Raw genomic sequence first — 15,055 nt, forward strand, 5'->3', positions numbered from 1 at the left:
CAAGTTAGATACCCTCAACTGAAGAATGGATAAAGAAAATGTGGTAAATGGAGTATTACTCAGCAGCAAAAAACAATGACATCATGAAATTTGCAGGCAAATGGATGGAACTAGAAAAAAAATCATCCTGAGTGAGGTAACACAGACCCAGAAATACAAACATGGTATGTCCTCACTCATGAGTGGATACTAGATGTAAAGCAAAGAATAACCAGGCTACAATCCATAGCCCCAGAGAAGTTAGGTAACAAGGAGGAACCTAAGAGGGACACATGGATCACCCTATAGATAAGATCTCCTGGGTAAACTGGGGGCAGGGGGGAAGGGGAAAAGATGGGGGATGAGAACATGAGGGAATGGGATGGTCGAGCTGTAACAGGGACAGAGATGGAGAGCAATGAAAGATATCTTGACAGAGGGACTCATTATGGGGTTAGGGAGAAACCTGGTTCTAGGGAAATCCCCCAAATCCACAAGGATGGCCTCAGCTAAGACTCCTAGCAATAGTGGAGAGGGTGCCTGAACAGGCTTTCTCCTGTAATCAGATTGGTGACTACCCTCATTAACATCATAGAACCCACATCCAGTAACTGATGGAAGCAGATGCAGAGATCCACAGTCCAGCACTGGGCTGAGCTCCTGGAGTCCAGTCAAAGAGAAGTAGAGGGATTATATGAGCAAGAAGGGGTCAAGATTATGATGGGGAAACCCACAGAGACATCTGACCCGAGCTAGTGGGAGCTCATGGACTTGGGATTGATAGCTAGGGAACCTGCATGGGACTAAACTAGGCCCCCTGAATATGGGTGACAGTTGTGTGGCTTGGTCTGTTTGTGGGTCCCCTAGCAGTAGGACCAGGATTTATCCCTGGTATATGAACTGGCTTTTTGGAGCTCATTCCCTATGGTGGGATACCTTGCTCAGCCTTGATGCAGGGAGGAGGGGCTTGGTCCTGCCTCAACTTGGTATGCCATACTTTGTTGACTCCCCAAGGGAGGCCTTACCCACTCTGAGGAGTGGATGAGGTTGGGGTGAGGGGAGGTGAGGGGGAACGAGAGGGAGGGGGAACTGTGGGTGGTATGTAAAATGGAAAAAATTTAAATAAAAAACCAAACCAAAACAAAACAAAAAACAAAGACTGGAGGGTATAGTAAAAGAAAAGCCTTAGGTTTGGTCCCTAGCACTGAAAAAACAAAGAAACAAACAAAATACAATAAAAACAGGAGTTTCCCCCCAAAAGGATGACAGGGACAGAGAAGAATGGGCACTTACACTCACACTTACCAGATTTTCAAAACAAAGATGTAAACTCAGAAAGACAAATGCTTCATTTTGTCCCTTATATGCAGATCTTAGCGTGTGTGTGTGTGTGTGTGTGTGTGTGTGTGTGTGTGTGTGTGTGTGAGAGAGAGAGAGAGAGAGAGAGAGAGAGAGAGAGAGAGAGAGAGAGAGAGAGAGAGCGCTTGCACACGCAAAACCTAAAAATCTAGAAAGAAGACCAGGAGAGGGGTTCAAAAATGTTCAAAGCAGGAAGGGGCAGCAAAAGGAAACATGTGATATAAAAGTGAAACAGAGCTTTGTGGAGGCCACATGGGAAGGAAAAGCGGAGAATCTATTAAAACCCACTTTAAAAATGTCATGAAGAGGGCTGGAGAGGTGGCTCAGTGGTTAAGAGGCACTGGCTGCTCTTCCAGAGGACCCGGGTTCAGTTCCCAGCATCTACCAGTTGGCTCACAATTGTCTGTAACTCCAGTCTCAGGGGACCCAATGCTCTCTTCTGGCCTCCTCAGATACTGCGCATGTCTGGTACACAGACATACATGCACATAAAATACACATACACACAAAATTTAAAAAAAAAGAAAATGTCATAGTGATATCTAATACCTTGTAAACTATTTTAAAAAAATAATTTGAAAATAAATAGATAAATAAATAAAGACATGGTAATAAAGAAAACATAGCAGGCAAATAGATCAGCTAAACAGAATAGCCAGTCCAGGAGGCCAGGCATGTGTGGAAAACTGACCAAGCAAACACTGTATATACATTATTCAGTAAATGGTATGAAAATTATCCATACTGAAAAAATAGAACTGAATCTCTACCTTGAAGCTTGTACAAAAACTAATTCCAGGTGGATTAAGAACTTTATAGAAAAAAAAAAGTATATAAAACTTAATGTGGAAGACTATGATCTTACAGGTAAGGAAAAATTTCTTAAATAGATTTTAGTAGGCAAAAACTTATAAAGGAAGAATTAAAAAATTGATTTGCTGTGGAACCTCTCAGAAGAGGGGAGGAAGGACTGTAGGAGCCAGAGGAGTTGGGGACACAGGAGAAAATAATTTTATGGTTGAGGGTCACCACAACATGAGGAACTGGATTAAAGGGTCACAGTGTCAGGAAGGTGGAGAACCACTACCCTAAGTGTTTATGGCCTCATCTGTAGTTGCTGTTAGGTCCTGGAGTTGCATAAATAATGGGGACCAAACTGCTGAAATCTATGAACCAGAAGCAAGCTTTATTCCAAACACCGTGGGGTACCAAAAACTTCTAGCTAGCTAGGGCCGCAGGCAGAATTCGGGCTTCTGATACAGAGACAGGGAGGGAGGCTACAGGCCTCTTCTTATAGTAAAAACCACAGGGCAGATGGCGGGTCAAAGGAACTTTTACAATCTTAAGATTAGGCCTTGGGGAGAGTTAGAGGGATCTTTACAATCCTGAGGTTAGGCCCTGAGCCACATTACATTCCGAGATGTACAACTTTTGATTACAGGATGTTAGTTCAAGACATTTTTGAAAGCCTTTGGCTATCTTAACACAGCTGCTTTCCTCCCATAGATGAAAGAAATGTAGGGCAGAAGGTCACATAGAGGCAACTGTTAAGGGTTAACCTCTGTCCACAGCAGCTGTCAACTCCAGTTCTCCTAGGATATGTGTATAGGCTATAAGCATACAATTTTCCATATTCCTGGGCTCTTCAGTTGCAAACAAATGCCTTGTAGCAGCGCAGTGAGGAACCAAAGATTCTTGCTTAAATACAGGTGGATTTTTATTTTTTTTATTTTTTTAAAAGATTTATCTATTTATTATGTATACAGTGTTCTGCCTGCATATATGGCTGCGGGCCAGAAGAGGGCACCAGATCTCATTACAGATGGTTGTGAACCACTATGTGGTTGCTGGGAATTGAACTCAGGACCTTAGGAAGAGCAGCCAGTGCTCTTAACCACTGAGCCATCTCTCCAGCCCCCTGGGTGGATTTTTAAAAGTTAGAGAAGGAGGTAATTCACAGAAAAGCAAACATAGTGATTCTGTTTTTGTAAAAATGAAAAACTAAAAAGAAATTGTTACAATCACATAGTTGGTGTCTTAGAATTCCTTCTGCTGTGATGAAACACCATGCCCCAAAGCAACTCAGAGAGGAAAGGGTTTATTTCACTCAGTTCCATATCACAGTTCATCATTGATGGAAGTCAGGACAGGAACTCAAACAGGGCAGAGACCTGGAGACAGAAGCTGAGGCAGAGGCCATCGAGGAGTGCTGCTTACTGACTTGCTCCTTATGGCTTGCTCTGCCTGCTTTCTTACAGAAGCCAGGACCACCAGCCCAGGGATGGTATCACATCCACAAATACCTTCCCCCGTCAATCACTAATTAAGAAAATGCCCTATATCTTATGAAGGCATTTTCTTAATTGAGGTTCCCTCCTTTCAGATGACTCTAGCTTGTGTCAAGTTGACATAAAACTAGCCAGCACAGTGGGTAAACTAAAAGAAAAGCAAGGACTCCATCCATTATCAAATATTCCACATACTTCCTCGGGGGACGGGGGACAGGGGACAGGGGACAGGGGACGGGGGACGGGGGACGGGAATTCCAGCTAGCTACTTCCCTGGATAGCACTTCTGTTTTGGCTTTGTGGAAGAGGTAAGTTGGCTCAGGGCTGCCTGCAGGCTCATCGTGGGTTAGTCTCAACTCTTGGGGCTCAGTGTGTGTAGTAGGACAGACCCATGGGGTCAAGGAAATTGGCTCAAACCAGTTGCCAAGGCATGCACATAACGTACTTCCTTATGAGCCAACCTGGAGTCTGCCTGAGGGCCTAGCAACAGGTGCTGTCAGAGCTCCTGATTGTGCCCAGCCAATGAGGGATGACCATGCAATGCCACCAGATCAGGACACAGCCTGGGTGCTGGGAGGAGGGTATGTAAGGCCTTCCCTGTTATTGAGTAAACAAGTCTGCTATTTGCCTTCACGGGACTCCCGGTGTCTGTGCGGTTGAAGCCGTGTCTTCCCACCCCCTCCCCTGAGGGAGCCGTTAGGATCAAGCAGCAAGTGTGCATACGTGAGAATGATAATCCATTACGTGATTCCCAGGGTTTCTTGGCAGATATCTTAGGTTTTTTGTTTGTCTTTGTTTTGCTATAAGAAAACCGCCAAGTGGGCAGCTTTAACATTAATTTCTCACTGCTCCATTGGCTGGGAAGTGCATCATCAGTATGCTGCCTGCTTCACTGCCCGGAGCAGGCCACTTCCTAGTTCATAGACGATAGTGTTTCACTATGAATAGGGTAGGGAGTTTCTGTCATGAGGGCACTAATCCCATCGATGAGGGTTCCATCCTTATGACCTAATCACTCCCCAAAGCCCTACACCAACTACTAAAATACGAACTTGGGAAGGGGGGATACAAGCACTCAGCCCATTGAGATAGGTTTTCCTCTCTGGTAGCCCCCAAGTTCTATCCTTCAAGAGAAGCAGAAAGTAGCCCATTCGGTCACTGCGGAAGGTCGTATTTCCCAATCTAGCTCTAACCAGGAGTTTTTTTACCTTCCGCATTTGCCCTTGTCAATTGCTCAGTAGTTTCAGAACCCATGGAGGAGAGGCTAGTGACCGAGAACAAGGACAGAAGCCTGGCGTTTTCATCAGCACCAGAGACTCAAATCACGCTTTTCAGTGAGACTGGGGAGGTTGGCGTTAAGGGACCGCTGGAAGAAGAGAATGAAGCCAGCGGCAGTAAAGTATGATTTACTGCAGATGTCAGTGTTCCGATTGCTTTTGCCCGGGGCACGTGCCAGTCCTTAATGCAGCTGATGAAAAGTGGGTTGTGGCATTATCACCATGTAAGTCACATGCATTTAATATTATTATGGAAGAGGAAGGACGCTTTCCTTGAAGAAAACAGATGTAAAGTAGATAAAAAGAAAGGTACATTCCATCTATCCATAAAATGTACACTGCCTTCACCACAGTGCTAAAGCATTCCTTATCTATTAAATAAAGATAATTATTCTTGGCCGGGTGGTGGTGGCGCTCGCCTTTAATCTCAGCACTCGGGAGGGGGAGGCAGGCAGATCTCTGTGAGTTCAAGGCCAGCCTGGGCTACAGAGTGAGTTCTAGGAAAGGTGCAAAGTTACACAGAAAAACCCTGTCTCAAAGTAGAAAAAAAATTATTCTTACACATCTGTGGTCATTATGAAAATTGATAAAAAGAACGTAAAAAGAATTATAAAAATGAAGCTGAGTATTATGGTACACTGTGAGGTCACAGCCCTCCAGAAGCAGAGGCAAGACTGTCACAGAATGGGGGCCATCCTGGTCTATAAGTTAAGTTCAGGCCAGCCAGAGGTATAGAGAGAGACCCTGTATAAAAAAAACAGACAGACAGATATGTAGATGTAGTAAGTGTTCAAATTGTGTTGATATTTTTTTTGAGCTGAGGATCGAACCCAGGGCCTTGCGCTTGCTAGGTAAGCACTCTACAACTGAGCTAAATCCCCAACCCAGATATTTTTATAACTACTAATTCAATACTACTTTGGCAATACATTTGAGGACATCTTGGTTGGTGAATAAAGGTTTGTATGCTAATCATGATGTGGATAATGAATCTGTGATTGATTTTTCAAGTGGGAGCTAAATAAAAGCCTTAATTACCTTTGTATTATGCATTACTTACTCAACTGTATAATACCACATGAAGCAAATATGAGATTTATCCACATTCAGATTGCGTGACTCTTCAGTCTAAAAAGAAATGCAAAAGAAAAAATACATGTTAAATTTGAAATAGATGCCAATATAAGCCTGAACATCACAGAGGAACTATTACTTACCTGAGAGTACAGGAAAATAGATTTTAGACTAGAATTAATAACATACATACAGAAGGTGTTTAATGCCTCAGTTTCTCTGTTTTTACTAGAATGAATGGCAAATTTCGGAGATGTCTGGCAACTTGCTGTCCTTATTGTGTCTATCCTATTTTTCTCCCTCGTGGACGCACACATCTGTTCATCTTCTGGATCAGTGATTCTCAACAGCCCAGAAGACAGGGTATGTTTGGCAATGTGTGGAAATGCTTTTGGGTGTTACAACTATCTGTTGTGGAATGTGTGGAAATGCTTTTGGGTGTTACAACTATCTGTTGTGGAATGTGTGGAAATGCTTTTGGGTGTTACAATTATCTGTTTGTTTTGCAAATGAGCAGATTATTACTCTCATTCATTTGCATTCAGATGGTTTTCTTGAATTGAAGAAAAGGAAGGAGAATAAAAGATAAATCTTCAGTTTGCATTTGGTCCTGGATATTGCCATTGGAATGTGTGATATGAGACCTATTCATCTGAAGCATGAACCTAATTAGTCTTATCAATAAAAACCAGGAACCAGATATCAGGGCAAAAACCTGGAAGATCAGAAAAGCAAGGGAGCAGCCACAGTCACTTCCTACCTCTCTGGATCCTCTGACAAAAGAGGCCAAGATCCTGTCTCTACTCTGCCTTATCACTTCCTGTCTCTGCCTCCTGAGTGCTGGGATTAAAGGCATGAGCCACCACCACTGCCTGGCCTCTATAGTTAACTAGAGGCTAGATCCACCCTCTGATCTCCAGGCAAGCTTTGTTTGTCAGAACACAAACAAAATATCACACTTTTCCCCCATTTTGTCTAAATAAAAAGTGAAGGTTTTTTTTTTTTTTTTTTTTTTTTTTTTTTTTTTTTTTTTTTTTTTTTTTTGTTTTTCGAGACAGGGTTTCTCTTGTGTAGCTTTGCGCCTTTCCTGAAACTCACTTGGTAGTCCAGGCTGGCCTCGAACTCACAGAGATCCGCCTGCCTCTGCCTCCCGAGTGCTGGGATTAAAGGCGTGAAAAGTGAAGGTTTTTAACTGACATAGAAAAACTATATACAATAAGTACAATAGCTATATACAAATACATATAGGCAATAATTACATTAACAATGTCTAGTCCATTAGCATTTGACAAATTGAGGGAAAATATTCCATTATCTATCCTATCTTGGTGAGTCCAAAGTGTTACACCTAAATCACTTCCTATCCTAACTTGCATTACCAACCCAAAACTATCTTTTTATGTCTTTCAACCTTAAACACTTTACACCTCTTTTATGTGTGTCTTTTCTGAATTTGTTAAAAAGGAAAAGTACAGCTATCTAGTCTTCAACTCCATCAGAGACCTGAGAAGGATGTATTTATTACCTGAGCAAACAGTAAGTACAGAGCAAACAACTTCAAAATTTAAAAAATGACAGAAACAGCTGTCTGCCTGGACAGTCACACAAGGTTCCTCTGTAATGCTGGGGCACCCATCTTCGACCCGCAGGCCTAGAGTATCTGACAGACTTTTCTGTGAAGCAGGATTTTTGAAGGACTGTCCCACCTTGTCTTGGCAAAGTTTGGTAGTCACATTCTTTTCTGTCCTGCTTGGCCACTTGGACAGGTGATGCAAGGGCACTTTCTTGCCCAGTGGCTAACTTTTGCCACAATAAAAGTAAACTCCATATGGAGTTTCTTCAAAGCCCATTTGCAACTGAATGTCGCGACACAGGTGTGTGGGTGCACACAGGTCCATGGAATGAAGACTCAGAGGCATCTTAAGAATGAATCTAGCCTTTCCTGGCTGCAGGGGGGTCCAGCCTCGAAGGACTGAAGCACCTTCCCTTGGCCTTGGGCATTTTTATTTCTCTCCATTACAGTTTAGCCAGTTAATTTCCATATGCTCAAAACAACCTGAAAGGGGATCCCAACAATACAATGCCAAGTGCAAATTCCTTGATTTGTCAGGTACCATGGTTTTCTGGGTTTCCTGAATCAAGTTTTGCATAGGCCTTTGTATCCTTGGGAAACTCCAAGACAAGATTCACATAGAGGGCAACAAGAGAAGCAAAAGGTATCTGCTAAACAAAAGATGAATTAGGGCTAGGTGTTGCTCTCTGGAGCCAGGCCAGGTACAGCTCAGCAGGAATGCCACCACACCCATCATCTTCTTTGGAGTAGATTGATGCTGCCAGGAGATGACATGTATCATTGTCATTAAAAAAAAAATCCTTATGTTATTAAATCATCTTAAATTCCATATTCTGTAGGTCTCTGAAGTGTTTGAAGACCACTTGCCTATATAAAGTATATCTCTGGTTGACCTTGAAAACATACCTAACATGACTAAAAGTTTGATTGTAATAGGTGACTAACTACTGACCTGCATTTCTTTATTATCCTAAATAGTTTGTAATAATAACTTTCAAGGACTAGAAATTTACATAACATTGTTGGATGAGCTGTATAGGTACAAGACCTTGAACAAGAGAAGAAATGTATGTACAGTATGTTCTAACAAAAATAAGCTTAAATTTGTATCAATATACAAAATCCGTATCAGTGTAAAATATTTAAAACTAGTAGTTACTTTTTTGGTTTAAAATTAGATTCAATGGAAACACATGAACTATGAACCAAAGGCTGAGGGGCCCCCAGCTGGATCAGGCCCTCTGAATAGGCGAGACAGTTTTGATTGGCTTGATCAGTTTGGGAGGCAACTAGGCAGTGGGACCAAGTCCTGTGCTCATTGCATGAGTTGGCTGTTTGAAACCTGGAGCTTATGCAGGGACACTTGGCTCAGTCTGGGAGGAAGGGACTGGACCTGCCTGGACTGAGTCTACCAGGTTGATCGCAGTCCTCGGGGGAGGACTTGTCCTGGAGGAGGTGGGAATGGAGGGTGGGCTGGGGGTAAGGGGAGGGGGTGGGAGGGGGGAGAATAGGGGAACCCATGACTGATATGTAGAACTGAATGGTATTGTAAAATAAAAAAAAATTAGATTCAATAATCTAAATTTTTATCCTATCATTTTTATAACATATATATAGTATAACAAAAATAACCTCAAATTTGTATCAATATACAAAAATCCAAGCCAATGTGAAATATTTAAAACTAGTAGTTGCTTTTTTTTTGGTTTAAAAGTAGATTCAATAATCTACCCTTTAATTGTATTTCTATATCCCTCTTTTTCATTTTTAGAACAAGATCCCTGAATCTAATATCTTTTGTTCAGCATTTTTTCTGACCATCACCAATAACAACTTGTAGCCAACCCCCCTAAATGATAAATATCCATAACCCATTGAATGACCAAAAACCACCCATTCCACCTCTTGGAAATATGGGTACCATGTTCTTAAATTACTTCCTGCTGTCTGGGGGCAATGACATCTTTAGACGACCTTGAAAAAAATCGAGATAATTGTCAAGTCCTGGGAGAGCTAGCTGTATCATTTGTTGTCCAGTCTCTGTGTAATGGGAAAGTGCAGGGCTTATCTCAAGTCTTGGCCAGAGTAATCTGTGAGGCTAGACCATCTCAGTTAGCCATATTGAAATTGTCCTGAGCAGTCTGTAGTTCAAAACCAATCTTTAGGTGGTGTTTGTCAGCTTAGCGCTGTTACCACAGTCCAGGTTGTGGGCCACCTCCAACCTTTTTCAAAGGTTGCTGTTAGGCATGGTCATGGTTCACTGCAGAAAACTTAAACATTGTAAATGTCATATGCAGCAGATCTCAAAAAGGTTAAAGGACCATAATTTGTTATGTATATCCAGAGTACAAAAACTTAATTCCTAGTTATCTGATAGAGATTCAAACCCAAAATCATGTACAGGAAGCTAGATGAAGCCCTTTTCTAGAATTAGTAATCTATATGTAATCTATTAATATCATGACAAAAAGTTGAAAAAATATATTAATCTTATAAATTTTAAGATAATAATTATACCTTAACAAAAGTTTTGAAGAATCAAAATAAAACTAAAGGATCATGAGATTAGTGGTAATAGCCCCTTAATTTTGGTTTTTCTTCTGTCCCGTACCAGGTAGCTCTTCTGACATGAGACAGAGATTTTGGATTTTCCTTTTAACAAGAGTGCTTGGGTTTAGAGAAGGATAGAGCCATGCTCCAACTCCAAAGCCAGCTTTAATTTTAATTGGATGGGGACTACAAAAAGACCATTTGCATTATGTGTCTGTAGAGAACAGCAGAGACAAACATTTGGGAAGATTTATGAAATTTTATCCTGTTGGAAATGAGATATACCAATAAGCCTATTTACTCTTTTTTTTTTTTGGACATTTTCCCCGGATGATTCATCGTTTTTCTTCAGATGTCTCATTGGTCCAGTGGTCTTCAGACTCCTTAGCTGGATGCCTTTATTCTCCTGGAAAGACAAAAACAATTCCCTGCCCCAACCCTAATTTTGGGGAGTTTTCATTTGGCAAGTTATAGTGAATGGTCATACTGTTAGATGAACTACCACCACTTCTAACTAAGATGCCTCTTTTGTTTGAATCTAATCTTCATCAATTTTGATGATATCCATAGCTTTTCTTCTCTTGTGGAAATAAAAGCATAACCTCTTCCCCAACATGACACATATCCTAGTTTCCATTCTGAGGTCAACACATCTTTTAAGTATACAGGCTGATTTAATACAGCAGTTTATTCTATTATCCAATGTCTCTCTGCAGCTGTCATTCCTTTTTCATTAGTATTTAGAAAATTTAAAGTTAATAAAGCATTATGCAATCTATCTCTGTAGGTCTTTATTACCCCTTTCTGTTAATTAAGTATATCTTTTAGAGTTTGATTAGAGCTTTCTATAACTTCTTGCCCTGTAGGAATATGTGGTATACCTGTAATGTGCTTTATGTTATAATATGCAAAAAACCGTTTGATTTTACTAGAGACATATGCTGGAGCATTGTCAGTCTCAATTTGTACAGGTATCCCCATGATGGCCATAACTACTAACAAATGTGTGATTATAGAATCAGCCTTTTCAGAACTCAAAGCAGTTGCCCATTGAAATCTTGAATATGTATCTATGGTATGGTATACATATTTTAATTTTCCAAACTCTACAAAATGAAACACATCCATTTGCCAAGTTGCATTTCTTTGAGTACTCTTTGGGTTACTTCCTGCAGGTAGTGGGATTTGCCTATACAAGGAATAAGTGGGCCATTTTCTTATAATTTCCTTGGCTTGTTGCCAAGTGATAGAAAAATCTTTTTTTCAAATCCTTGCTATTGACATGGTATTTTTTAAATAAAATTCTGAGGCTTCTAGCACATTTCCTATTAATAGTTGATCAATTTCATCATTACCTTGTGCTAGAGGGCCTGGTAGACCCGTATAGGATCTAATATGTGTTACATATAAGGGATGAGTTCTATTTCTAATTATTTCTTGTAACTGAATAAATAACAAAGTAAATTTTATATCATCTGGAATAAATTCAGCAATTTCAATATGTAAAATACCTCCTTCTACATATTGAGAGTCAGTAACTATATTAAGAGGTTCTGGAAAAATCTGATAATACCATGAGAATAGCATATAATTATGACTTTTGTAGAGACTCAGAAGGGCTTTGAGTTACTTTATTCAAATTTCCTTATTTATAACCTGCCATCAATATAGAATGTATAGAATGTTGGTGTTCCCCTTACAATGTATGGTAGAATCCAGTTAGTTCTCTTCATAAATTGAATTATTTTGCTTTTGGGATATTTGTTGTTAATATCTCCCAAAAATACTGCAAACTCTTTGCCAATGTTCATTTTCTGCCCATAAAGAGGAAATTTCAGCATTAGTAAAAAAAAACTATAGTTTCTGCTGGGTGTATTCCTGCTAATTGATGAAGTCTCAATTTTCCTTTTAGAATCAACTGATAAACCTTTTCTACACAGGTCATTCATTTCTTACTATGTTTATGTGATAAAAAATTCCATTCTAAGATATTATATTCTCTCTGCACTGAAATTCCTGTAGGGGAATGTATAGAAGGTTAAATACCCAGAATGCAATCAAGCTCTGAATCCAAATGATCCACATATGCATCCTGGAATTTCTTTTCTACTAAAGCCAATTCTCTCTCAGCTTCAGCTGATAATTTTCTTGGACTATTTAAGTCCTTGTCACCTTGTAAGGTTTGAAACAAATTACTCAGTTCTTTAGTTGTTAATCCACTTGTGAGAGAACCTTCCATTGATATCTCTTAACAGGCTGGTAATTATTGTAACTTGGCACTATGAGAGAAAATTTTTCTCTATCTTTTTCTTGTAAAACTATAGTGAAGAAACAATCTTTTAAAATCAATAATTATTATAGACCACCCTATAGGAATGGCAGGGGAATTCCAGGCTATAAAGAGCCTGCAATCACCTTATTAATAGCTCTTAGATCTGTTACAGTCTCCATTTCCCAGATTTATTTATTTGTTTGTTTGTTTGTTTTTATTTTTGTTTTTCAAGACAGGGTTTCTCTGTGTAGCTTTGGAGCCTATCCTGGAACTCACTTTGTAGACCAGGCTGGCCTTGAACCCACAGAGATCTGCCTACCTCTGCCTCCTTCGTTCTGGGATTAAATCACCACTGCCCAGCCCAGATTTCTTTTTAGTAACAAATACAGGAGAATTCCAAGGACTGATTGATTCAATATATTGAGCATTTAGCTGCTCCTGTACTAGCTGTTCTAAGGCCTGTCATTTTTCTCATGTCAAAGGCCATTGTTCCAACCAGACTATTTTGTCAGTCAACCATTTTAAATCGTTGGTATCTTTGAATGATCAATAGCTGTTATGCCCTGTTTTTGTACAACCTGAATGGCCGGTGACTGTTCTTTATAATACCTTTTAATATTTTTCCCAGAAACATACATTAGTTTATGGTTTGTTTCTGAGATTGAAGGAATGTTAATTTGGGTATTCCATTGCTGTTACAAATCCTGTCCCCATAAATTCATTGCTATATTACACACATATGGCTATAATTTTCCTCTCTGTCCTTCTGTCCCTATACATTTGACTCATCTCATGCTTTGTTTTACCTGAAATAAAGTTCCAATCCCTAAAAGCTGAACATTTACCTCCTAAAGAGAAAAATTTGGATGCCCAGATTCAGGTGCATTAATGTTACGTTTGCCTCTGTGTCTACAAAACATTTAATTACAATGTCATTTATTCATATTTTAGCTTTGGTCTTTGATCATTTATGGAAGTCTACCAAAATATTTGCTTTATGGTTTCTCCTGAAATTTTTGTGTTATCTTCTAAAGCTGTTCTATCATCCAGGGCAGTATGGTTTGTTTGTTTGTTTTTTTTTTACAATAGGCATTAGGTCCTTTAATTGCTCTGGGGAGGAGTTTCCCCCATGGTGACAGGGAATGACTGAACCAAGTTTGACATGGGAGCCTGTGAGAGGCCCCCCAAGGCATTTCCCAATGGCAAAGGGTTACCATGTCTGTCCCTTGTTGATCTGCATTCCTTGGTCCAATGTCTGCCTTTGCCACACCTTCTGCACACTCCAGAAGGGAGGGGCTTTCTGTTTGGATTATTCCTAGAAAAAACATTGTTTCTAGGAATGCCCTGTTTACTGTCCCTTTTTAGGTGATCTTGTTTGTCACAATTACAACACTTGACATTTTGATTTTTCTTCAAACCTCTAGAAAGCACCTCTCCTATCCAAGCATCGTCAATATTGACTATATGTCAGATCCATTCCTCTATGGGTGCTGATCTTGCCTTTAAAGGCCTAATTACCCTTTTGCATTATGAATTAGCATTTTCTTTTTTTTTTTTTTTAAATTTAGTTACTTATTATGTATACAATGTTCTGCCTGCATGTCAGAAGAGGGCACCAGATCTCATTACGGATGGTTGTGAGCCACCATATGGTTGCTGGGAACTCAGGACCTCTAGAAGAGGAACCCGAGCTCTTAACCTCCGAGCCATCTCTCCAGCCCCATGATTAGCATTTTCAAAAGCCAGAGATTCAATTATTATTTGTCTAGCTTCTGACTTTGGTATCCTTCTATTTACAGCTGAAGTCAATCTTTGTAAAAATTCAGTGGTTTCTTTTGAGCCCTGTATAACTTTACTAAATGACTCAGTTCTCCTTTTGACTTCTTCAAATCTGTCCCAAGCATTCAAAGCTGCTGCATGGCATAGAACCAGGATATGGTCATCATATAGAGACTGTCTTTGTATATCTGCATAATCATTGTCTCCAAGAAGTTGGTCTTGGGAGATTTCAATACCCCTAGCTTTACTTCATTGTTAATGGTCCTAGCCTCATCTTTCTACTATAATTGAGGATCAGGCTCCAAGACTGTGTAACTAAGTCTTTCTAGTCTTGTAGGACAATTCTGTTACTAGTTGACCATGAATTTAACATCTGCTTCACAAAAGGTAAATGCACACCATATGAGACTATCACTTCCTTAAATCTCCTCAGATCTAACATTTTCACAGGATTCCAGTCTGCTCTTACATAGCCTTGGGGATATCTGTCATTTGGCAATTGTTCCCATAAGGAGACTGGATAAATTAAGGTTGGTTGTTTGATAACCTTGGGCTTTTCCTCTCTAATTTTATAATGTAATGTTGAGGTTGGTTCTCCTTTAAATTCCTCTGTCTGTTTCTGAATATCTCTATTATCTGTTTTAAATAAGTTTTTTTCTAAGGCTTGTAACTTTTGAATAGTAAATTTTTCTAAGGTTTGCATATTATCAGTCACCTTTTTGTTCTCTTCAGCAGTGAATATTTCTAAAGCTTTTATCTTGTCAGTCAAAATTGTATTATTCTCCTTAGTAATTATTAGTAAGGCATGCATATTACCAATATAGCCTTTTCTAAGGCCTGTATCTTGGCACTCATATCAACCAACTTTTTTTAGGAATAAAACAAGAATTATCAAACTGATAAT

At 39.8% G+C, this 15,055-nt stretch overlaps 1 protein-coding gene across 1 annotated transcript in view; it reads right to left on the minus strand.

The window, feature by feature from the left end:
- Positions 1-15,055, minus strand: part of Catspere (catsper channel auxiliary subunit epsilon) — a 119,095-nt gene that overhangs the window by 82,541 nt on the left and 21,499 nt on the right. Inside the window, exon 5 of the mRNA XM_028865499.2 lies at positions 5,964-6,031. Coding sequence (XP_028721332.1) covers positions 5,964-6,031 — 68 coding nt within the window. The remainder of the gene's footprint in view (positions 1-5,963; positions 6,032-15,055) is intronic.

The sequence above is a fragment of the Peromyscus leucopus genome, chromosome 15, assembly GCF_004664715.2.
Source record: "Peromyscus leucopus breed LL Stock chromosome 15, UCI_PerLeu_2.1, whole genome shotgun sequence".
In the NCBI taxonomy this organism is placed as follows: domain Eukaryota; kingdom Metazoa; phylum Chordata; class Mammalia; order Rodentia; family Cricetidae; genus Peromyscus; species Peromyscus leucopus.